Here is a 25,404-nt window from a genome sequence, read left to right on the forward strand (position 1 = left end):
AAATCAGTTAATGAATGTGGTAAAAGCAAACATGACTTCATCTCCCCTGCCCTGAGGGCTGAAGACAAATGACGGGTTTCCATGGACTGCAGTCACCTGCTGACGATAATCCACTTCATGCTCAAAGAGGGAAAAATAAGGCTGTAAAATGCAGTAAACTACAGATAAGATCAAAGTCAAGGAAAGCACAAGTATAATTTCTGTTCAGATGTAAAAGAAACAAGAAGTGCCATTTACCGGTGGAAGCATCAATCACTACAGGGGAACTGCGGGCATTCTCGTTCACGGTGTAAAGGTAGATCTTATAGTCCGTGCCTGGTTGCAAGCCTGGAATTAGAGTAGAAATATTACAGTTTCAGCCTTGCCTGGTTAAAAAGTGATACAGAAAGCTGCTGCAATCACTGCTACAGGTAGAATCTAACTAGTTCTTAATGCCCAGGCTGGGTGTGTTGGCTGTAGACCTGCAAAGAATTAGGGGTGAGATTTTTCAAAAGCACCCTGTTGGCTTAACTTTGCTCCCGCTGAAGTCAATGGGGGCAGAGTTAGGTCCATGCCGAGTGCTTTTGAAAATCCCACTCATAAATCCGAGATGGTTATTACCTTTATCCAAGAAATACACATCTTCTAACAGGGTATTCATCCTCCTCCCACCATTGCTCTCCCTTAGCTTCAGATACAGGGCACAAAACTGTGACCAATCAGTGCATAAAGGGTTGCTACAAGGAGATGGGGACATTGTTCTCATTAGTTCTCAATGATCAGGGTAGGAATAATGAATGGAAAAGCGAAACAATATACCAGTGGAACCAGCAGAAAACATGAATGGAAAGATGATCTAGGGAATGGAACCAAGAGGGTCGTGAAATGATAGTCACTGGAGATCTATTCAGATCTTAGAAGGTTCCTAATGGAGATGGTCTAGAAAGATCAGTCCTGCATGAAATCAGGCAACTGGACCTCTGGACCGACTAAGAAGGCTCTGATCATGATGTGAAACAAGGTCTGCAAAGTGCAAGTGAAAAATCCAGTACTCAAGAGTATTAATGGTCTGAAAAAGTGCACTTCCTTAGCAGCTGCTCTGGAAAACACTTCCATCCTCAGACAAAATATGAACGCTCACAAGACTATTTTCCTGCGCTCCCATCAAATCAGGGCCAGATTCTATAACCCCTCCATGCAAGGAACGTCTGTTATCTTCAATCTGCTCTCAGAGGGCTTGGTAGGATCAAAGGCTTTAATGAGGGTTCTCAAGATAATGTGTATGTGTGTTAGAAGATCAGCATGACGGGGCACCTAAATTCCACCTGAGCTCCATTCCCACCAAGGTATCCCCAGTACAGATTAGCAACCAAATGTATCTCCGATGAGCCTGGTCACTGGAAGATATTACAATGCAGAAGAGACGGTCTGATGAAGAATCTCATTTACCGGTGATGGTGGAGGATCTAACATCAGGGCTAATGGTCCGTTGAATGGGGCTCTGGCTATCTGCTGGGATGGCTTCAACCTGGAAACCGGTGATAGTTTCTGTCTTGGTGCGCCAGGTGATTGTGACGGTTGTCTCGGTAACATCTGTCACACGGGCTCTGCGGGGAGGGCTGATATCTGCACAGAAGGATCTGAGATCAGTATAACGGGCAGAAGCAATGATTTGGCAGGGGGTAGGGGAGGGCTACAAGAAAAAATCCCCTAAAAGAATCTTTGAAATTCATCAACTATTTTTAAAGGGCTACATGCTGATGATGTCTTCACTCAGTTGCATCTGCTAGGTCCTTACGCAGGACTTAACCCATTGACTCCATGCATAGCACCTGCTGCTATTTGTAAAGTAGGATTGCTTACTCTCGAGGGTGGTGACCACACCATGGGCTGGCTGGCTAGTCAGAGAGTCCTTCAGAGCATACACACTGACTTCATACTTGGTTGCCACCTAGAAATAACCAAGTTATACAATGATCAGGGAGCTACATGGAATGTCTGATCTTCAGAAAAGCAGGTAAAGCTGGGACACAGGGAAACAAGCATGAGCTAATCGAGAAGTTAGTAGATTCACATTGGTTAGTCACCATGGATGTCCTATTTAAACATGAAACTCTTAAAAAAAAAAATAGAAATCAAGTGAGCTCAAAATCACCAGGAGGGTTAGATTTACTTCCAGTTAAATGCAAAAATAAAAAAAAGTGAGATCTGATTTTCATCTCAGTTAAACTGGCATAACTCAGTTCAAGTCAATGGTGTTACTTTGGTATAAAACAGACGCAAGTCAGAATTGAATCAGGCCCCTGTTTCCCTCTCCCCCCTCCCCCCAGCAAACCACATTTAGGCTGAAACTGTTATTAGCAACTGCTTGAAACCTTAACTTTGAAAATGTATTTGAAATAAATATATGAAAAAAATTGAACTGGGAAGCCTGGTAGAGCAAGGGCAGCCAGTACTAGGAACCCAAGATCCTTCATGAATGTTGGCCAGCAGTGCTAAGTATATACTGGAGTACAACCATAATATTTGCTGGCCAGATAGCTGGCTAAAGAAAAAAGTTATGTGATTATCCGCTTACAGCATTTCCGGATCTATAACAGTAGTAGAATCATAGAATATCAGGGTTGGAAGGGACCTCAGGAGGTCATCTAGTCCAACCCCCTGCTCAAAGCAGGACCAATCCCCAACTAAATCCCCCCCTCAAGGATTGAACTCATAACCCTGGGTTTAGTAAGCCAATGCTCAAACCACTGAGCCAGCCCTCCCCCACACACATGGAAGCAGAAGAAATTACAGTGGAAACCTGGATGGCTCTGAGGTTTTGGGGGCAGGAAGCCATCTCTGGGCTGCAGAAGCTTAGGATTCCTGAGAAGAAGGTAATATATGGACTGAGCTACCTAATGCTAACAGAAACATTGTACTACCAAAGAGTGCTCTGCTTTGAGAAAAATTTCAATGGAAGTTCCAGATCGCCGTTTAACTGGGGTCAGATCAGCAGCCCTTGACTCCACTGGAACTAATTCAATTTAGAGCAGCTGGAACTGGCCCAATTCAGGTTTGAAAATGAATTTAATGAAAAATTTTAATTTTTGCAAATTATTCAGAAGCTTCCAAAAAAATGGTCAATAGATTCACTGAGTCTAAGGCCAGAAGGGACCGTTAGAGCCTCTAGTCTGACCTCCTGCATAACACCAGCCAGAGAATTTCACCATTGCTCTGGTAACGAGCCCAGTAGCTTGTGTATGACAGACGCATATTTGCCGGAGAAGTCCCCAGGCTGTATTGGAAGGGGCGGCGTGAAGAGGGGACAGGCAGACTCCAGTTTAAGCAGACAGATCCACTGTCTTTTAACTATTGGGATCCAAGGGACTATGCTCCACAGCTAACCAGACTTAAAACAAAGTCCGGATTGGCAGGAGCTCTGCTGATTTACCCCTGCTGCAGTTCTGGCCCAAAGCATTTTTAAATTGCTTAAGAAATCCAACATCCCCCCTCCCAGGCCGCACCCGTTAAAATGAAAGATCAAAAAGTCACCATTAATCCCGACACAACAGCAAATGTGCTGTCTGGGGCGAGGTTGATTTCTTTCATCGGCCCCGTCTTTTCCTTGGGATTCACTCGCACCCTGTAGCCAGTGAGACGAACGTTGGGCGCGTTCCAGTTGACTTTCAGGCTGGTTGGAGTTACCTGAACAAACTGCAGGTTTGTTGGAGGAGGAATCGCTGTGAAAATTGTAATTAGACAACTGTTAGTTTGGAAGAACATGGCACCAATCAAGATAGCATTTATCAATCATGAGTATGAAATAGTCCTAGGTGTGAAATACACAAGCAAGGGCCTAGGGTAATGATCTATCTTGGGTAGCTATTGGATCCCGTCACCGTATCCCTAGGAGCTAAGGTGTTCAAGGATCAGATTTGGATGCCCAAATCTGTGATGCTACTTCTCTCCAGAAAAGCTGGCTTTGGTGGTGCATACATTCAGTAGGTCAGTCTCTATGTCCGTTCCTCTTCTGCCTTTCTCTACTCTTCATGCCCCCAACATGATATTTTAGGTCAGTTTCACCACTGCCTTGCAGCTTGTCTAACTCCACTGACCTCTACAGAGTTACTCCAGATGTACAAGGGCATGAGAGTGGAGCAGAAGGCCCAGTGAGTACAGAGAGGATGTAAAAATACCGCCACGGCCAAATAGGAGCATTTGACAGCCACCTACACAGGTGTAGAGACTACACAAGGCAGTGGAGACTCAGGGCTGTGAAAGCCATAATGCTGTTTACATACGATATCTTCCTGAGCTAATAAACTCAATGCTTGAATAAAGAACTTTTTAGAAGAAATCATTTGGTTCCTATAAACTGAAGAAATAGAAGCACCATGGGACATATTGATTGTCTTATTAGTTGTCATTCTTGGTCTACAACAGAATATATAGCTTACCATCATGCCCACCATTACCACGGTGCTGCAAACCACTCTGATAGTACAGCATGTAGATACAATGCAATTCTCCCTTGCTTACTGAAATAGGTCCTCATTCAAAGCCCATGAAAATCAACAGAACTCCAATAGCTTTGTAAAAGGGTCCCAAAAGGGTAAACCCAGACAGTGGTTTAAGAACTATTGTTTACGTTTATGACAGGTATAAACAGCCTGTCCAAGATTTCTTTTTTATATTAATCTGTAAATTAAGATCCATAAAATTCCCTGCACTCAGGGAATTTTAATGTCAGCTTTTCATTTGCAAATTAATGGAGGTGTCGATTGTACAGTGCTATCAGGACTTGGCTGGCAACGTGGGAAACTCTGCAGTAGATTTCAGATTGCTGGCAGCAGACAGAGCTCCCATAATAGTTCCGGTTCCCATTTCTTGAACAAAGACCCAGTTGAAATTTATACGACCACTGGTGTGAATTGGGAATTATTTAGCAAGAGGAAAATTCTAAATCAATATACGAGGAAACGGTAATTATTTTGTGTGTGCGTGCGTGTGTGCACATGTTTCTCTTATTCCATAGAGGAGATTGGTTACTAAAAGTTTAATCAATGGATCTAGCAGGATCTGGCTCTGATGTGGTCTCTAGCGGGACGGCCATGCTCCCGTGAAAGAGTGTATCACACCAGCATGGATGTGGTCAATGAAGCACAGTTGTAGCTGTGAGACAGCAAACAAGGTAACCTGCAATATCCAGAGCCAGAGAGTGTCTAGGCCTCTCTTGATGGAACTTTTCATGGACTCCATGTCAGGCATCGGATGCTTGAACAATCTTATCTCTCCTGTTGTACCCTTGAAACGAGGACCGGATGGTTAGGTACTGGAGGCCCTCTTTTGAAGGGAGCCTACCTTTACCCTGTTGTGGGAAAGGTGCAAATGAAGCTGGGGGCAGGCCGTGAGCATACAGCAGCTCTTTCAGAGCAATGCCAAAGAGGGATTGGGACGCACTTGGGGTACAAAAGGGCTAAGTGGCCTATAGGTATAGCAGGGACTGACCTGAAAGAATATATATGTTTAAAGGATGGGTCCTGGCCTCCGATCCATTCCTTCTGCGCTGTCCTAGCAGCACAAAAGGGACAGGAAACCACCCTTTGCCCTTGATATCATCTGTCCCTGGTCCTGCCACTGCCATCCTGGGCATCCCAAGAGAGGAGGGGGTGTGGCTAGTGTGTGATACGCTCCTGGGATGGCTCCTTGAGGACTGTTACTGTCTGCTCAGGCTAGGCTGCTCTAATGTGTGCCGGGGACCAGATCACCCCCTGAATTGCACTAGGATCGGTAGGGACAGGGGCTAAAAGGGGATGGAAGATGCCTGCTCTGAGGTATCTGTGATGTGGCCCTTCTAGAGGTTTACTTAATAAATACTTAGTAATCTTCAAGCATCATCCACCTCTCCAACCAAACTAAGTCCCCTCTCAATAGCAAATATCCCCCAGGCTCCTATGGAGGTTCTCCCGCAGCCAGGCACCAGTTGCACACAGAAGGACACAGGAACCACCAGGGCTTAAGCCATGGTTGCTCTGGCCTGCTGGGCGGTGTAGACAGAGGTGTACCTGTGGACTGGGTCCCGATCAGGGGCTGGCTCTCCAGGTCATTGTGCAAGGCAACGATGCTGACAGTGTACTCAGAACCGGGCCTGAGGCCATGCAGCTCGGCAGTGTCGTCTTCACCGTCGGGGGCGGGCACTAGCTCATGGATTCCATCCTCAGGGCTTGAGTAGGTCACCCTATAGCTGGTGACTTGCCCCTGGGGGCTTTCCCAAGCAATTTTGATGGAATCGACATCCACCTCAGTGAATGTCAGTCCTTTAGGGCGGTCAATGTCTGTTAGGCAAATTAACGGTAAGAGGTTATGTGATAAAAGCAGGTTGTGGGGAGGGGGGAAAAAAGCATTTTGATTACATGCAAAGCAGTCTTCAGGTTTGCAGGTGCCCGATTCTCCCCTGCCTTGCACAGATCTTTACACCTCTGCTTAGTGAGTGTAAAACGCAATGGGTGAAATCTCAGCCCCACTGAAGTCCATAGGAGTTTTGCCATGGACTTGAATAAGGCCAATATTTCACCCCACCATGTGTCTGATTCTCGTTTACACTAAGGCCCCTTTACGCCACTCGGCTCGGACAGAAAGGCCTTAAAGTGCCAGAAATGTAATTTGCACCCGCTATGAGTCTCCTTTCCACTGGCCCAGGGAGGTAAGGTGCCTTGGTGTGCATTGAAATCAGGCCCCACCATTCTGATTTCGTAGCCTTTTACACCCCTGTTGCGCTCACTCTTCACTAGTGTAAGTAACCGTACGAGGCCGAGGAGCATCAGTCCCGCGATTTTCTTTCATAAATTAACATCCAATTAAATCATTTGTAACAATAGCAAATGACTACGTCGATTATATTCTAAATCAATAGAAACCTTTGGCTTTGTAACGAGCGTGCATGGGATGCCCATATACACACAACGATCTCACAAATATACCCACAAATTAGAGCCCCTCATTGTCGTCTTCTCATTCGATTACACTTGAGCGTAAGATCGTAAGCCAGGGTAAATACGCACAGCTCCGGTGAGGACTTCTGTGGAGCTATCCACATTTACACCTGCTGAAGATTGGGCCCGTAATCATCAGATATGAATTAATCTTCATAATGATTCACAGAGCCACTGTTTTGCAATGTGATGTTAGCCCTATAGACCTGCATTCCCTACGCTTTAAGGTTAGCAAAGGTGATTTTACAGGAAACTTTTGGCTTAAGACTGATGCAGCTCGTGCCATACGCCTATGCAACACTTCAAGAAAATTCCTGTTCTGCTATAACCATAGTTTTATAGTTATTTGGGTTAGATTGTGGCTTTACAGGCGGGCCTGAGCAAGGACAGGTTCATAAACCATGATGCACCAGGAGTAGCCCTGGGAGACACTGAGCATTAGAAACACCCCTCTAAGTGACAGGTTCTTCCCTGCTGTCTCCTTGCTCCCCAAGTAGTACCAGCAGGCCAGTACGCAGACAGATGGGCCAAGACGCCGCCCATTGCCCACCCAGCTGCTCTCGGGAGTGAGCAATCGGGTGTGTAAGTCATGCTTACTTTTGCATACCTGGTCCCAAAGTCTAGTGGCCTACAAAAGGGTGTAAAGTGGGTTCTTACTCCCTCGCTCTGGCAAATGCTCCAAGTTAAAATCTAGCCCTCTAAAACCACCTTTGCCCTCCAGCTCTAGAAATGAGGTCTCTGCAAAACATTTTTCAAAGATTCGCTAAAGGCAAACAAAACAAACAAAAACAAAAAAGAAAAATGATTTTGCTTTGGCCATTTTTAGTGAAAGAAAATAAAAGCACGGCATTGTGGGGGATTGCATATTTTGGCAGCATTTTGGGGGGCTGCATATTTTGGCAGCTGATCCAGCTAGCTATTTCTTAATGAGAGGGGCGCTCGTCCTTTTCTGGAATCTAGATGTCCCCAGAGTTCCCACAGTAAAAGGTGCACACAGCAGAAGATACTAGAGGGGGGTTTGGTGGTTGTTTTGTGTCCTCTGTGAAATTAAATACATACTGGTAACGGCGGTCTCAACCAGAGGGAGGCTCTCTCCGTTTTGATTCTGAGCATAGACACTAACCACGTACTCGACTGTGGGCTGCAGGCCCTCGATGGTAGTTTGGGTTTGATCTGCAAGGAAAAGACAACACAAGGATAATTTGGAATAGAGAGATGATTTTGTGTCTTAAGCCTAGATCTTCAACGGTATTTAGGTGCCAAACTCCCATTGAAATCAGTCCCCTTGGTGCCATGTGGCAGAGAGAGGAGCAGAGTCATAGTCGAAGCTGTGCGTGGTGGCCGCGTGCAGGTAAAAGTGGCTATGCAGATTGTCTCCTTCCCATCTCCGCAGAAACTCTGTGTGGGTTGCTTGGGGAAAGTGGGAGGGGCCAGGAAACGGAACCAAAGCAATTTCACTGAAGGACTCACGTGCCCCCTGCTACTCGCTACGTAAAAACCAGGGACTAGTCAGCGTGGCTCTGTCTGGGAATTCTACTGGAGAGGGCAGAGAGATTCAGTCACTAGTGGTCACATGGCAGACCTGCTGCCTTTGCTGGAGGGGGCTGAGCACAGCAGGAACTCTGCAGCCTCTCTGGGTGGCTGCTGAGAACCCGCAGAGCTGGGGCAGGGTTTTCTATGGCTCACCAACCTTTTCAGCTTTTTGCAGCTTCCTGGCCTAGTCCCTTGCATGGAATGGGCACAGCTCATTGCAGAGCTTGGGGAGGTGGGAGGAAGCAGGGGGGTAGCACAGCCAAGCAGCTACACATTCATTCCCATGGGGAATTCTGACTGTGTGCTTCGACTCGTGGGCCTTATTTTTAAAGCTGGACCAAACTTTGGTGAATTTGCCTTGCTGCGGTACTGAGCAAAGGTACTGAACTGTGCCCTAAGACCCGCTGCGATGCCAAACGGCAGCAGAATCAGACTAGATTGGCAGAACTTGGCCTGACTCACGTATACCAAGGCTCCTTCAGCCTGCTCCGACAATGCAAAGAGCCCTTCAAGTGAGTGTTACTGTCATTCATACCCACTCGAAGGCCCCTTGAGGCTGCTGGAGCCCTGTGATCAGTCTCTCCACGTTAGAGAAACAAAACAAATGCAGCCAGATCCTCACCACTTTTTGGAATGGGATTGAACATTAACCTGACCTCAGCAGCAAGCAGCCTTGAGAGCTAATCCCAGCGCAGCTGGTAAAACACACTGAAATGTCCCAGAGGGCAAAATGCAAAGTCACCAGAAGAGCCCTTAAGCCAATATGCTCAGGCCGGGAGAGGGAAATCTGCCCCAGGCACTCTCAAGTGACTCCCCTGGTGCCGATGGACTCCAGGCAATTGGGACGAGATCCCTAGGGATGTGAAGACATACTCACCCGCAGGGACAGTTTTCGTTTTCATGGGCCCATGGCCATCCTTGGGGACGCTTGTCACTCGGTAACCCGTGACCGGAGAAGTTGAAGGCAGCCATCTGACACTGATGCTGCTATCCTGAACATCGGTCACTTGCATCTGGGATGGTGTGTCAATCTCTGCACATCGAAAAATAAGCCCTGTGAGCGCCTGCAATGCAGGAAGTCTCCTTTCCTCACCGTATCCCATGTCCGTAGGGCCCACTGTGACCTCCCACCTGCAACTTCTTCGAGACTGTTACTGGTTTTTTAATGGAAAACCCATGCTGCTCTGACTTATTATTTGTACCATAATAGCACATATTATTATCGATCACGTTTATTACAGTGGTGCCTGTGAATGGAACCCCATTGTACAGACAGAGCAGTCGACAGTCCCTGTTCCAAGCAGTTTACAATCTGACTAGGGGTCCCAATCAAGAATCACGTATCAGGCCCATAGTACTTAGCTCACTACATCCAATACCCATTAAGGGCAGTGGAAGTCTTTTAAAAGGGCCATTAAAGAGATTTTCCATCGGTTTCAATGGGAGTTGGCTCAAACCTTAGGCAAACAACTATCCAAAGACAGTCTCTGCCCCAGAGAGCTCATCAAGGGTAGTTCCTATGAGGGTCAGAGAGTACCTACGTGCTATAGTGCATTAAAAATGCCAGAGATAAGATGCAGCAGAATAGTCATCCTACATCAAACAGCCAAGTGGTTTGACACCCCCTGTGCGAGGAGCCAGCCTTTGCTTGGTATGCTCACGCCAACAAAGATGGATGTTAAGTGGTTCCCCCTAAACAAGTCCACAACTCCAGTAAGTTTGTTTAGTCTTATTCTTAACTCCCCTCTCCAAAAGCCGCCATCCCATTCTGTAACATTATGAACACGATGGGGCCAAATCCTTCTGGAGTGTAACTCCACCAAAGCCACCGGGCCCATTACTCCCAACCGAAACAGAGGACAATGATGAGATAAACCAGAATAAATAAATACATATATGGAGATACACCTATCTCATAGAACTGGAAGGGACCCTGAAAGGTCATCGAGTCCAGCCCCCTGCCTTCACTAGGCAGGACCAAGTACTGATTTTGCCCCAGACCCCTAAGTGGCCCCCTCAAGCATTGAACTCACAACCCTGGGTTTACGAGGCTAATGCTCAAACCACTGAGCTATCCCTCCCCCCAGAAGCTAGCAGCATTGTCCATGTGTCTCACCTGTTTTGTACGTGACCGTGACTGGCTTGCTGCTGGCGGGGCTGTCTCCACGGCCTGTCACTGCGTACACGGTGATGGTATAGTCTGCTGCGGGCTTCAGGTCGTTGATGGTGGCAGTGGACACGGTGCCAGGCACGGTAAACTCCAGGACAGGGCTACTGCCACCTGGGAGGGCAGGTCAGAAAGCAAATCTGATGAAAACGCTGATAATTACTCACATTTTAAACAAAAAGCAAGGGATGATCCAAACCCCACTGAGCTGAAGTCAGTGGAAGACTCCCATTGATTCCAATGAGATTTGGGTCAACCCATAATAAGTTGGAAAGGCCTTTTTCACCCCAAACCAAAAGGCAAATGAGAGGCCCATGGAACTCCCACTGAAATGAATGGAGTTTCTGGATGTGGTAGGCGAAGATGATTTGCCCCACCTTTAAAGTTCAGTCATGATATTTACTTGTTGGTGATCTTCTCTCGGTGCATATCCATCAGCACACTGCCTCCGTCTGAGTTCTCGGAGCATGCGGCATGCTACAATCATCGATCAGATTTGCCCTCACTAGTTGCTGCAGTTTTTAGATGGCCCAAGCGTAAAGCTTCACACGTGGTGTCAACGGGGAGCTCTTGTAGAAGTGGTAATATTAGATCGCACTGACCTGTTTCACCATAGGTTATCCTATAGTATCGAACAGTAACTGCAGGAGCATCCCAGGAAATCACCAGGCTGGTGGGGCTAGTGGCAGTAACGTCCAGGTCCCTTGGAACGTCGGAAACTAGAAAAGAGGTCAGGGTTAAAAAAGAAAATTTAAAAAAAAAACATTTGACTCTCCCCTGGCTCCTGTTACTCCACTTACACTGGAGGCTGTTGCTACTAACAAGTCTTTCCAGTAGCCCACAGTTTGCCGTCCGGTCTCTAGGTGACGTATCTGGCTAAGAGCCTGAATCCAATGGCTATGGGAAGATTGCTATTGACTTCTGTGGCCACTAGATTGAGCCCTGAATGTGTCCCTCCTGCAGAAAAACCTCGGGGAGAGGGAAATTGCCCAGAGAACTCATTTCTGAAGGCTACTGCCCTCGGTGGGAGGACTTTGATGTCTCCCATTGGAGGGCAAGAAGAAAGGCCTCAATCCTTATGGATCTACCAGCCCAGGAGCCAACCGGCAGCTCCCTGGGTTTTTCCTTTGCTTTGGTAGCGCGACACTCTGAGGCAGGCTCACCACAAGGTCATTTAAAACAAAAGAATGTGCACAATGGACAATGGCCCGAGCTATCTGAATTAACACTTAGCCTCTTCACAAACTCCTTTGTATGATAAAATGCCTGGTCTCCTTAGCAGATAGATTTTCTGTGCTTTGGGCCTGACCCTAAGCTCATGGGAATCAGTGGGAGTCTGTCCATTGAACTCAGAGGCCTTTGAATCAGGCCCTTTCTCCTCTAGCACAGTGGTCTCCAAAGTGGGGTGCGCGCACCCCAGGGGGTGCGCAAGAGGATCCTTCGGGGTGCACGGCAGGAGGAGCGCCGCCGGAGCAGTGACCCTTTTTTTTTTCCCCCCCACCCCCCGGCGGTCGGGCCGAGGGGTTTTTTTTTCCCCCCCCCTCCCTCGGCAGTTTGGCCAGAAGTCCGAGCGGCTTCCCCCTCCAGGTCCTCCCTCGGCAGTTCAGCCGGGAGTCCAAGCGGCATTTTTTTTTTTTTTTTGCTTCGATAGTTCGGCCAGGAGCAGGGGGTGCGTGCTCAAAATTTTTTTACTGATGGGGTGAGTGTTCAAAAAAGTTTGAAGACCACTGCTCTAGCCAACTTTCTGCTCTGCTGTCAGTAGTTCAGTTACTTGCCAGCCAGCCGGAAGGATTCAGTTTAACAACTTGTCAAGATGGGGCAGGAGAATTTCAATGTACATTATGTCTGTCTTGTCTCCGAACTGACCTGTAGTTTGCTGGCCAACCAAGGGCAAGCTCTCCTCTCTGCCGTTGACAGCAATAATGCTGACCACGTACTCTGACCCTGGAGCCAGGTTAGTGAGGGTGATGGAATTCCGAGAAGGTGGGACACGGTCTTCCCTGGGCCTGGTGCCGCTGTGTTCCAGATGGTGGCGAATTTTGTAGCCGGTGATAGTGGCACGAGGAGCAATCCAGTGCACAGTGAAAGAGTTGGCAGTTGTATCCGAAAAGTCAATGCTGGTGGGAGAATCAAGACCTGGTCGGGGCGGGAGGATCCCCAAGAAAAGGGACGTTCAGCTTATTTGAATAACAGATACATTTATTTTGAAATGATGAGGGATTTCCCCAACCCCACCCCACGGTGGGATTTCAGAATCCTGCTTGCACTCCTGCCAAACACTGTTCAGCACTGAACCTATAAATATGTAATGATCCAGATCATACAGTGGTGTTAAAAAACCACAGGAACGTAATGGCAAAAAATGGAATCTCATCGCAAGTTCAGTCCACATTTGGAGTCCTCTGAACTTGAGGTATTTGACAATTTTACATGTTTGCCCAAACGAAAACACCCAGCCCTGGTTTCAGAGAACAGAAAAAGCCAAAGTACAGAAACATCAGAATACTTCTGCTGCTTGGTTGTACAATGTCAGAGGGATACAGTGGAGGGACCTGATCCTGAAGTGTCTGGACCCCTCTTGGGGGGACTGAACACTGGTCTTTTATTGGGCCAAATCCTCAGTGGATGTAAGTTAGCATAGCCCCATTGAAGTCAATTATACACCTTTTAATTAAAACCAACTAAAGAGCTGGCCCTTTGACCATTTTGCTCAGCACTCCCCAAGCTGTCTCTCTGCATCACTCCCTTAAAATCTTTTGTGCAACTCCCCAACAATATAACCGTACATGTCAAGAAGAGCAAAATATTAAAGGCTTTTATGCCCCAAGTCTCCCCAGTGATTAGAGTTGTCCTAACAGTGAGCGGTTAACGGAAGAGATAGAAGCAAACGGAAGTTTTCCAAGCAGGTTTCCACATACCTGTTTTCTGCACACCAGTCAGAGGGGTGCTCTCATGCTGCTCATAGACGCTGTAGACGCTCACCAGATATTCAGTGCCAGGCAGGAGACCTGAAGGATTAAACCACACCGCAATTGTCAGACTCTCGGCGCAACTGAAAAACCTCAGCAATTCTGACTGACACAGCTCATGATGTGAAGCGACCGATTTTTGCTTAGCCTGTGCAAAACCTGAGCCTAATGGATAGTTAGACATTTGAATCCAGCTGAAGCTTGGGCCTGGTCTACACTGGGGGGGGGAAATCGATCTAAGATACGCAACTTCAGCTACAAGAATAGCGTAGCTGAAGTCGCCGTATCTTAGATCGACTTAGAATCACGTACTTCGCGTCCTCACGGCGCGGGATCGATGGCCGCCGCTCCCCCGTCGACTTCGCTTCCGCCTCTCGCCGAACTGGAGTTCAGCAGTCGACGGGAGTGTGATCGGGGATCGATTTATCGAGTCTACATTACACGCGATAAATCAATCCCCGATAGATCGATCGCTACCCGCCGATCCGGCGGGTAGTGTAGACATACCCTTGGTTCTAAGCATGGGAATGGCCTTTTGTTTCATGGAAGTTTTAGCCTGCAACAAGCGTTGGTGGTTTCTTTTTTTATTGCTATTTGGCAAGGACATTATTTAGATGGGCTTGTCAGCAGGGATTAGTTTTCCATACAGGCCTGCCAGCTCTGAGCATTTAGTGATACACAGGGCCAGATCCTCAGTTGATGTAAACTGATGTCGCACCACTGAATTTCAGTGAAACGATTCTATTGTACACCAGCTAAGAATGCGGTCCTTTATTTTTAAAGCAGGGACTGTCTCTCACTCAACCAACTTGTCCAGTTTCTAGGGAAAATCCTCCCAACAAAACACAACTTTATCGAGACGAGCAAATTAATTATATGCTTGTGAGAAATGCAAGAGATCAGTTACACGGTACTGCTGAAATTTCAGATAGAGCATTTATTTTCCTTTCCAAAATCAAAAGACTCAAAGGGGACCTTTTGCTTATTTTGATCCTTTGTGTCTTCATCTAGACCGCTGCACTGCAAGTCATTGACTTTTTGTCAAACAAGATAGGCAATATGTACCTACTCTTAATAGCTAACCAGGTTCAATTGCCCCCCAGTATGATGAATCATCATCCTTGTCTTAGTGGGAAAAGATTTACACGGTTTGATTTTAACTTTGTTAAAACAATGAACCGAGTCCTTCGCTGGTGTAAATTAGCATAGCTCTATGGAAGTCAATGAAGCTACGCCAATTTACATCAGCAGAGAATCTGGTCCATTATACTTATTCCAATCAATTTCTTGCTTTTCCTTCCCTTTATGCTGGGTCTCCAACAAGAAATTCACGGGAGAGCTGGGGTTCTCAATGTGTTCAGAGGATGGACCACATCTTTCGGGAAATTATCTCACGGACCAACTCACCTCCAATTCACAATCAGGAGAACCATGTCTCCCCAATTCATGACTGCTCCATGTCCATGTGGCAGCTATACCCATTAATACATAGGAGAGTAATATTAAGAAAGTACTTTACGTATTTGTATCTATTTTAATGTAATTTAGCTGCTGTAAACCAGGGGGAGGGAGCTAATACCATGTGACCACCTACAGACCAGCAAGTGCTCCGCAGACCCACCAACCATCAGTGGACTTCAGCTTGAGAAGTGCTGCTGTAGAGAAGTCCCTTACGTTCCCCTGACCTATGCCGGTAATCTCTTACTTGTTAAAACCACCATGTTGTTGGAGGGTGAAATGGTCAGCTCAGCAACATCTTCCTCTTTCTTCACAGGTGAGTAACGCACCAGGAAACTGGTCAGTTCAATGGATACTGGAGGAGTCCAGGTCACACGCATAGCATCTGGCCCCACGTTGGTGAAGCGCAGATCAGTTGGAGCCGGAACAGCTACATGCAAAGAATATTGGGGTTTGTTTTTTTAACATTTTCTGGAAGGTGAGAGTTTACCAAGGTGGATGTTCAGGGAATCTACAGTGTATCTCATGCAAAAAAGAGGCTACGGTGTCAGACCCATGCAAAACATACTCCTAAGCTACATTTGGTTCCACTACAGTTAAAAACACTCACGCTACTGTCAGGCTCCTTTAACCTCTTGGCAATCGCTGATACTGAAATGTATTCTGTCGAGATAATTTGAAAACAAGGTGGCAGGTTTCTGTAATATTGGCCTTGCAGCTGCAACTTGGGTTATAGAGACGTGGCCAAGAGAGGCTTAAGTTGCCGTACAGCAGTTTACATATGAAAAAGTCCTTTCATCCAAAACGGATACATGCATAAATAGAGAAGGAGAGGGTAGATCCATTAAGTCCCTTTGCCTCTACGTCTACTTGTGTGTTTAAGGGTTTAGAACCTCAGCAGCTTACTCACACGTGACAGGGTTTCATGCACAAACTAGTCCTCAGTTCATCTTCTACCCATGCACTACAGAGAACCTTGACAGTGTGACATGCCTGTCACTAGCATGTGCTCAGGGAGTGATGTTTCTTGTCCATCTTTTAAGGCAAGATTTGAAGAGTTGGGCCACCACCAAAAAAATACAAATAGCTCAAATGACTTGACTAGTGAGAGCGTCAGGGGCTAAACCGAAGAGTGTCTCTAGAATTGTATCGACCCTTTGGGGGATCCCATCTCACTTTGGAGATTGTGATTCAGGATCTTATACTTTGGGGATCACATAACTCAAGTTTAACAGTGAAACCTGAAAATCCAGCTTGAATAAGATCCTGCCATTGCAGTTACCTGCAATATAAAAATGCAGTTCATGCACAGGGCTAAAAAAATGCAAACTGCATCGCCCTTCCCATTCTATATTTAAAACAGAAGCCGGTCCTTGTCCTCCCCTCCCCCCATCACAGTGAGTGGCTCAATTCTTCTCCGAGAAAGCCCCAGTCTCCCTAGCAGCTAGTGACAGCATGAAACACCATCCAGGTCACAAACACGGAAGTTTTCAAAATTCACCCGTTTGCTGTGTCAGAGTGGTAGGGGCGCTCTCTCCGCCATTAATGAGTGTGATTACGCTGATGTCGTAATCAATGCCCGGCTCCAGGCCTGTGACTGTGTAGTATCTTACTGAGGAGTCCACAAAATCTTCAAAAATAGGGACACTTTCTCCTGCCGCGACTACCGTGATGCGGTAACCAATAATGGTGGAGGCATTTAGCGGGGTCCACCTCAGGCCGATGCTTGTATCAGTTATGTCAACAAAGCTTAGGTCAGTGAGCTGGGGCACCTCTACTGAGTGCCAAGGGGAACAGCAAAGACACACAGAGGCAAAAGAAAAGAGGAGGGGGGAAAATAAGGCAGTGTGCATCAGGTTACACGTCTTAACAGTGAGGAAACGGTCAAGCGATGATGGTGATATGCAACATTTTCCCACTGAGGGCCCAATTGCGCCACCTTTCCTCACATGAAATAGCACCTTGCAACACACGGAGGGCCATATTTACACAGGGAAAGAAGCAGGCAGGAATGCAGGATTTCAGTGGGAGTTAGGTGCCTAAATACCTTTGAAGAGCTGGACTCTGCCTGGTTGGATGTACAACAGCCTAAGTGGTTTAGGCGCCTAACTCCCATTGACCTTACTGTAAGGATGAGACAATTGGGCCCTGAGGTGGTTTTTTAAATTATTCTCTTAAAGACACATTCCCAATTTTAGCATTTTTAAAAAAATTCTCTTGTCTGTTAATCTTTAAGCAAAAGAAAACTGGATTAGTGATAACTGACCCTCGAGAATTTTTTTAAAAAATAGTCAGAATACTATGCCCAGCTGCAAGTGTTCAGATCCTAAAATTATCAACACATTGGGAATGCTGAAATAACTGGAGTGGGCCCACTCCTGAGCTGGCAAAAACTGCTGTCGTTCTATTTAAGTCAATGAAGGCAGCTGGTGCAAATCAGTGTATCTATTGAGTTAAAAGAAATTATGATGATTTTCACCAGCTGAGGTTCTGGCCTGGTGTTCTTAAAGTCTTACTGCTATAGCTGCCGCACAGGTGCTAAAACAAAAACCCCAAACTTGGGAGCAATATAAAGCTTGCTTAGAAAAACTGTAAGTGGTTAAAAATGAGCTTTTCTAGGAGATGGGTTTTCCATATGAAACTCTCAGCATCACCCAGCTCTGAATGTTATGCTAGGAGCAGTATGTGGCTGAGAGAAACTGACTTGGTTTCTTAACCAAACTTTACAATCTTCAAACCAAGCCATTGAATTAGGATTCATTTGAATAACCTTCTACATGCATCCTAGATGTTTGCATAGTTAACAAGGCTATGGGATTTTTCCGATGGACACTACAACTTTAGCAAAGCTGTTCTTTTCCAAATGTTAGAGTCAACAGAAATCAGGGATTTTGCTATGCCTTTAACTTATAGGCACCAACTCTTCAGCTGGCACAAACTGACACAGTTCCTTTGAAGTCAGCAGAACGGCACCAGCTCAGAGTCTGGCCCTGTAGCTTTAAGGACCAAATTCTGAAGTCAGTGGGAGCTGGGGATGCTGCTCCCCTCAGTAAGAAAGGACCTATGGCTTATTACACTTGTGATAGGATCATTAGGAATTAGCTGGAAAAAGGAAATATCAGATAGAATTGGCGCAATGGGCTAGTTTGCTTAATAACTGAGCAAATATTTCTTGCTCCGTTACGAAAAACAAGTATTTTACAGAATAAGTGTAGCAAAATGTCCATTTTCTGTAAAATAACTATTTATCCTCATGGGATGCATTTACCATATCACCTTTCAAGAGTACCAAAAGACACACAGGATGCCATTTTAGTGCTTTTTTCCCCCACATTGGAGCATGGTACCGGGTTAAAGCCATTGTTGGTTTAATGCAGCAATGTTGTATCATTAGATACCCACAGGAGCGCACAGCAACTCAGTGAAGCATAGACATTTTAAAAGCAGGGTTAACAGCAAGCATTTGCCAAACACACGAGCTGGCATCGTTTCATGGCTTAACGGAAACAAAGCCAAACAAAACCTTCACAAAGCAAAACTAACACCCAATCATTCAGGGATTCAGATGTTTATCGTAGTACTGTGGTACTGGGACTACATGGAGACATCCCAGCACATAGTGAAATACCCACAAAGTAATCTGCCGCTAGCTCCGACTAGTACTACATTACGTCCTGGCTTTCCCTTCTTCGCCGGCTCAGATCTGCTGGCTGGGGTACCATGGGGTGGAGTCAAGGCACTGCCCAGTCCCCAGCCCACCTGTGCAAGTGAGGCAGTGTACCGGTTTCACAGAGACAGCTCTTCCCCTGCGGATGGGCTGCCAATGCGTAAGGGGGTATAAGGGCCCCCTTACTCACCTGCACTGGCACGTAGGGCAAGTGACTACCTTGCTGCTAGGGTCTAAGCCTGCAAATCCTCCACCAACAGAGTCAGCGGGAGGTCCATGTGCAGACTGCTTACGAGGTTGGTCTGTTACAGTGACCGAGGCGGTTGCTTATCTTTCCATTACCTTGTGTGATGGTTTTGGAGATGGGGACGCTTTCCTTGTTGTCCTTGACAGAATAAACACTGACGTTGTACTCCAGGCCAGGGCTCAGATTTTCAAAGATGCAGGAATTCTGCTCTGCACTGACCACTTCCTCCAGGGTGTAACCCTGCTGCCCACTGGTAGGAACAGTGGTAACTCTGTACCCAGTGATGCCTGAAATACATAGATCACAGGAATCAATGCGGCGGATTTATTTAAACCAGGCTTGGATACAATCGGTCAGAGAAAACACAGATGATATTAAACAGATGCTCCCTATCAACCTCAGCTGGGCACGCAAGTGCTTGCTCAACGTAGGATGGGTCCATTTCGCATTGACACACTGAGATACATTTCCAAAGAAGTGTCCAATGGGGGCTTAGCCGTGCAGCTCCCATGAGCATTAACAGGAGACACAGCTAGTCTCTGCAGCGCTTTGAAAATGGACTCTTAGGAGTTGCCCAAAGCCAAAATTCTAATGACAAGAAATAGGAAACGTTGCATCTCTCAGCTCAGGGTGGGGGTTTTCAAAAGCACTCAGCATTGGCCTACCAGTTCCCATTGAAGTCACGGGAAATACTCCCATCCACATCAGTGGGAGAAGAGTTAGGCCAAGGTTGGGTGTTTTGGAAAATGCCCCACTCACTTTCAATGAACTACCCTACATTTTCCCTTCCTGACAGAAACCCTCTTGGTCTTTTTTGCTTTTTTTATTTCAGACTCTATGTTAGCTAGCGAGGATACTGGAGCAGAGTCCTCACTCCCCCAATCCTACCTGACTTGAAAGGCAATCTTGATCATCCTTTGGAATGTCACTGTTTGACATGGAAAGTATGGCTTTAAGAGTCCTGTGGCAGACCGTTTTCATACAGGAATGCAGAACATTTGTATTTCATCAGATGATATTTGAATGTAACTGAAAATAACATATGCCAAAAGATGACATGGAAGCTAAACATTTAATCGGTGCCTGGTTAACCACTATCGCTGTGCCGTCAGTTACACTAGTGTAATTCTGGAGTAAATCAGGGGAGTTATTCTTGATCTACACTTTCGTAATGCGGAGCCATTTCTGATGCAATGTAATTACCTGGACTTGTGCTTCTATCCCAGGAGACCGTCAAGATTCCAGTGTCAGGGTTAGGCTCCAGATGCAGGTTAGTCGGTGGGGATAATGCTACAAGAAGCCAAATGCGTGATCAGTTGACAATCCCAAGAGTCATTTGAAAAACAAAACAACCCAAACCCTTAAAATTAACCAACAACTAAAATAGCTTCTTTCAGAGCTGTACTCTGACGCCACATGCAGTAATGTTAATGTCAGCTGAGAATCAAAGGGAGAGCAGACTCCTTTGAGACTGAGAAGAGAGAAAATGACACCACAAATGCACTGTTTTAGGGGTTTAGCAATACTACTACTACTAATAATAATAATAATTCTTTTAGCACTCAATTGAATTCAGGCCGAGATCTTAAGGTGCTTTATAAAAGAAAATCATTAGCATTATTCCGATTAAATATAGGGAAGAACTGAGGCAAAGAGACTTGCCCAAGGCTATCCTGCAGTGGCAGAGCTGCAAATAGAATCCAGCCCTCCTGAGTCCTCCACTACCCACTCAGCCACGCAGTGACCTAACGAGGTAGAGCCAGAGCATTACAGATTAGTAAGGGATATTCAGATGTGTCGTACGTGTAGTTACTCTTTTGATGATCGGCGTCTCTCTGTCCTGACCGTCCGTCAGGACTGAAATGCTGTAGACATACTCCACTCCAGGAGTCAGGCCAGAGATAACAATGCTACCAGATTCAGAAATCACCTCCCGTGGGGCTTCTCCACCTTGACTTGGTCGCACACCCAGCTGTAGAGGAGAAGAAAGGGGGAAGGTTGCATTTCAGCCTCACATATGAACCATCTAGGTGTCTATAAGCCTTCTGGACACATCCTCCAAAGTGATTAGCTGACTTGTTGTGGGGAAGTTGGCCTATGCTGGAGCACAGAGGGCATGGATAGCCTGTAGCTGGGTAAGCCCCAGGGAACACAGCATCATGCGGCACAACGGGACAGTGCAACCTCATGGTGCTGCATGACGGACTATCAACTCAATGCCCCAAATATGGGCCTGATCCAAAGCCCACAGAAGTCAGGCGAAAGACTCCCATTGACTTCAATGGGCCTTGGATCAGGCATGTGAGTGCATCACCTCCTTTGCATAAATATTTTAACCCCTGAATAGTCACTTCAGATTAAGAAGACAAGACACTGCCTCGCACTACTCAGTGCTCCCATATTTGTGACTACCCTTCCTTCCCCAAACCATCCTCTCTGGCCATTCGTTCTTAACGGGTCCTAGCTGGGTGACAGCTAATGGAATTAAGCAATAGAGAGCAAAACAGATCCAAAGGCTTCCGTGGGAAAATACCTTGAAACCAATCCTTGGCGCAGGTGTCCAGGTAACAACAATAGAAGTTTCTGTCACTTCTGTGTTATAGGGAGGGATGGAACCCATGGGCTGCACTGTGAAAGGAACAGATAAATGGAGTTCAAACTCAGCACTACCCAGATTTCTGTAACTCTCTGGATAGCCCTTTGTGATTTTAAGGGCAGAGGGCGAGTGAGGGAGGGGTGTCAATGTTTGTTACCATTTACAGTATTTTTTTTTTTTTTTATTTATTCATAATTTGGCTGATCCTGGGATATATTCGCAGACTTAGCATGGAAAAAGCCTTGACTGAGATTTTGCATTTTATTCTTTAAAATACTATCAATTAAAAAAATATACAATTACACAACATATTCCTAACCTGGAATAGACTCAGTCCAATCAAGTAGTTGTGAAAGGCAATAGCTTTCTTTATCTCAGCCACGCAGTGTCCTCGCCAGAAATGAGGCCACATCTAAGGCGGACACTATGGACCAAGTGCATCTCTGGTGTAACTTTACTGAAGTCAATAATATTACACCAGGGATAAATGTGGATGCTTGGTTTTAACTTCACACTGATACAAAATCCACACACTCCGTTGAACAAAGGATGTGGTTATCAGCCTTATTGATGAGAGGTTTTGATTTCTGTTGGTTTAAATCACAGCTTCATCATTATTTGAATAGCAAAATCTATCTATTCTTTCTACAAGTAGGCAGTGGTTCTTAACCAACTCATCATAACACTATAATCTTTGGGAAGAAAAGGCCATTTTATCCACTACGCATTCCCTTAAACCACTAGCTAACATATCAGAAAGGCTCAAACATAGAACTGTCTGAAAATGTTTTTTGAGGGAAAATGGCTCTCTCATCAAAATGCACATGGGAAATGTCAGTTTTTAATCATTTTTTTCCCCCTGGGTTTTTGCTGCAAAATTGGAAAATCCAGCTAACAATCAAAATACGTTGGGTGAAACTGAAAACATATGCTTGCCTGAAATGAGTTGGTGTTTGGGTTGCCGACAACTGACATATTTGGAAATGTTCAGTTTTAGATTTGTTTTTCAACAAAAAGCTGAAACATTTCATCAGAAATTTCGAATGGAAATGTAATATTTTTGGTTTTTGTCTAAATTTCTTATGAAGTATGGTGGGAAAGCCATTTCCCGAGTAGCTCCATTCAAATATTATTTCAAAGGAATATTTTGAAAGACGAGTTAGAATGGCCGGTTTCAAACGCAGCCTATGCTTTTGAAGAGGACAGTGTCACTGGTAAATGAATAAGCACCCATCATGCTTACAAGTAGTGAAGACTGAAGTTTCTCTGCTGCTTTGCTGGTTGCCTTTCACCGCCACAAGGTAGACAGTGTACTCGGACCCAGGCTGCAGGTTCCTCAGTGCGTATTTGGTGGCAGATGGCCCCACGGTGTACTCCTTTCGCTGGCCTCCTCTTGTGGGACCTGCAGTCAGTTGGTATCCTGTGATCGGAGCACGTGGTGGAGTCCAGGCCACGAACACTGCAGACTCAGTAATGTTGTCAAACCTGAGGTTGGTGGGAGCATCAAGTTCTAGAAGGAAAAGCAAAGTGTGTATTAACAGTTCTTCCATGGGTTTAGCAGCCAACTTTAGACTTTCTTTTGAAAAATCTCAGTAGTCGTTTTTTAAAAATACCAAAACATATGCACCAATTTTAATTAAAAAACACCACCACATTTCTGGGGAGGAATACGTTAACCTAAAAGAGTCAAGCGGAGAACTATGCTGTAAAATAACCCTATGCATGCTTGTCTCTCCTATATGAATTATACAAGGTCTTTGGAATGTTTCATATGTCTCCATACTGGCATTTTTATCCTTAGGCCCTGACACAGCAAAGCACCTAAGTATGTGCTTAAAGTTATGTACATACTTAAGGGGTGTGCTGAGGGGAGGGATAGCTCAGTGGTTTAAGCATTGGCCTGCTAAACTCAGGGTTGTGAGTTCAATCCTTGAGGGGGTCATTTGGGGATTGAGTTAGGGATTGGTCCTGCTTTGAGCAGGAGGTTGGACTAGATGACCTCCTGAGGTCCCTTCCAACCCTGATATTCTATGATCCAGACCAAAATGAATGCAGCAGAGATGTTAGCCCCTGACAAAATGCTTACTTATAGGAATTAAAGCCCAGAAAAGGTCCAGGGAAAAAGAATGCCCAATGGGAGTTAGGCATCTGAATACCTTTAAAAATCTGGCCCTATGTTGCTTAGTGCAGTAGTTTTCAACTTTTCCATGCCCCAATCCCATGTTGCAACTAGCATCAGTCAAAAAAATGTTCCATCTAAACATTTTTTAAAATAGAAAATAGTTTTTTGACTAAATGGAAATTTATTAAAAATCCATTTAAAAAAACCTGTTAATGGAACCAACCCCCCCAAAAAAAAAAAAAAAAAAAGTCAGTTTTGGGGTTCTCAGTGTTTTAATTTTTATCAACATTTTTTGGGGAGGGAAAAATTAACTCCCTTCCCCGCCCCCATCTATAAAGAAAAGGAGGATGGTCATAAAGAAAGGGAGAGTTATTGTGACCCTCCTCAAGCCTGTTAATGATCCCCATGTTGAGAACCAGTGGTTTAGAGAATATAAAACTCGACTGACACTCGGGCTTGTTCCGCACAGAAAACGATAGCGTTGTATCTCTCTCTCGTATGTAGACCTATATCTGGTTCTCTGTTATACTGGTAGAGAATTTGACCAGTCAGCTGTATGAGGCTTTTATCACTTCCTCCACCCATGCAAAACAGATACAAAAGCACACACAATCATAGCTTATTTGTAGGCCACTGTTTAACGGAAGGACAAAAGGAGAAGCAAGTTTGCACCATGGGAAGACTTTTGCTGGAAAGTTTTTCTTGGGAAACCTGACTGATTTCTTTTCCCCGGGACTTTCAATCACAGGACACAACACAGCTGAATACTTTTAGCAATGTGGTTCAGACAAAGCAGTTAAGTGGATGATCGCAGCCTATGGAAAACAATTCCAGACGTGTGTTACTAGGTCTCTGCCTGCCTATTCAAATGACTATGCTCAGCTTCATATTCCAAATAAACATTTGGGGCCAGTTTTGCAAAAGAGCTCGGCTCCCATTTAGGCACCTAAATGAAGTGGGCGGATTTTCAGAAGCGCTCTGCACCCGGCAAACCCCAGTGGGAACAAACACTGGAACTTTTAGGTCTCAATGGGAGCTGAGCTCTTGGGAAAAATCCGGCCACTTGAGGTGGTCTTTTTTGTTTGTTTGTTTTTTGTAAACAGCGAAGGAAATTCAGGGTGGGATTTTCAAAAAGTGTTTTCAATGGGACTTGTGCTCCTAAGTCATGTAGATGCTTTTGAAAATGTCCAGGCACCTAAACTTATTTATTCTGAGGAAATGAATAAGATCAAAATGTCTTCTGCTTCTTTCTCTTTTAGACACTCTGGGCCAGACTTTCAACAGTGAGAACAACCGTTCAGAATACGACCAATGAGAGTTGGGCACTTTTGAAAGCCTGGCCCTGTGTGTAACTTCAGAATCAAAAACTGGGACACTTTTGTGGTCACTCTTTCAGGGTTGTGAAATACTCACAAGAGCCACATTCTGACTTTCTTTGATCAGCTTCTCTTGGGTCGGGAAAACACTTCAAGGAGCGGATCAAATCATAGCCATATGCAGCTGTTGTTACACAGCGCTTGTCATCAGTAGATCTCAAAGCACTTTACAAAGGAAGTCAGTATCATTATATCCATTTTACAGCTGGGGAAATCAAAGAGATGCTGAGTTTCACCTCTATCCTTTGCGTCCCTCAGTCCCTTGCTTCCAGCCTCTCTACGGTTGTGGGAAGCAAGGGACAGAGGAACTGCCAGG

The 25,404-nt window shown here is 45.6% G+C and overlaps 1 protein-coding gene across 5 annotated transcripts in view; it reads right to left on the reverse strand.

The window, feature by feature from the left end:
• The window catches only part of FN1 (fibronectin 1), a 67,807-nt gene that overhangs the window by 9,347 nt on the left and 33,056 nt on the right, over nucleotides 1–25,404 (reverse strand). For 2 of the 5 annotated variants that reach the window (XM_024206878.3, XM_024206874.3), the window contains exons 20-37: nucleotides 22,834–23,100; nucleotides 21,528–21,622; nucleotides 20,798–20,966; nucleotides 20,198–20,284; nucleotides 19,090–19,281; nucleotides 16,582–16,854; nucleotides 15,328–15,510; nucleotides 13,572–13,661; nucleotides 12,520–12,789; nucleotides 11,256–11,372; nucleotides 10,603–10,767; nucleotides 9,364–9,519; nucleotides 8,013–8,126; nucleotides 6,027–6,296; nucleotides 3,514–3,701; nucleotides 1,843–1,930; nucleotides 1,429–1,605; nucleotides 238–327 (exon numbers count right to left, since the gene is read on the reverse strand). In XM_024206878.3, the coding sequence (XP_024062646.2) occupies nucleotides 238–327; nucleotides 1,429–1,605; nucleotides 1,843–1,930; nucleotides 3,514–3,701; nucleotides 6,027–6,296; nucleotides 8,013–8,126; nucleotides 9,364–9,519; nucleotides 10,603–10,767; nucleotides 11,256–11,372; nucleotides 12,520–12,789; nucleotides 13,572–13,661; nucleotides 15,328–15,510; nucleotides 16,582–16,854; nucleotides 19,090–19,281; nucleotides 20,198–20,284; nucleotides 20,798–20,966; nucleotides 21,528–21,622; nucleotides 22,834–23,100 (2,991 nt within the window). The remainder of the gene's footprint in view (nucleotides 1–237; nucleotides 328–1,428; nucleotides 1,606–1,842; nucleotides 1,931–3,513; nucleotides 3,702–6,026; nucleotides 6,297–8,012; nucleotides 8,127–9,363; nucleotides 9,520–10,602; nucleotides 10,768–11,255; nucleotides 11,373–12,519; nucleotides 12,790–13,571; nucleotides 13,662–15,327; nucleotides 15,511–16,581; nucleotides 16,855–19,089; nucleotides 19,282–20,197; nucleotides 20,285–20,797; nucleotides 20,967–21,527; nucleotides 21,623–22,833; nucleotides 23,101–25,404) is intronic. The other 3 variants (XM_024206877.3, XM_024206876.3, XM_024206879.3) reach the window with 3 other exon arrangements.

Source organism: Terrapene carolina, unplaced genomic scaffold, assembly GCF_002925995.2.
Source record: "Terrapene carolina triunguis isolate 2854851 unplaced genomic scaffold, T_m_triunguis-2.0 Scaffold62, whole genome shotgun sequence".
NCBI classification, from domain to species: domain Eukaryota; kingdom Metazoa; phylum Chordata; order Testudines; family Emydidae; genus Terrapene; species Terrapene triunguis.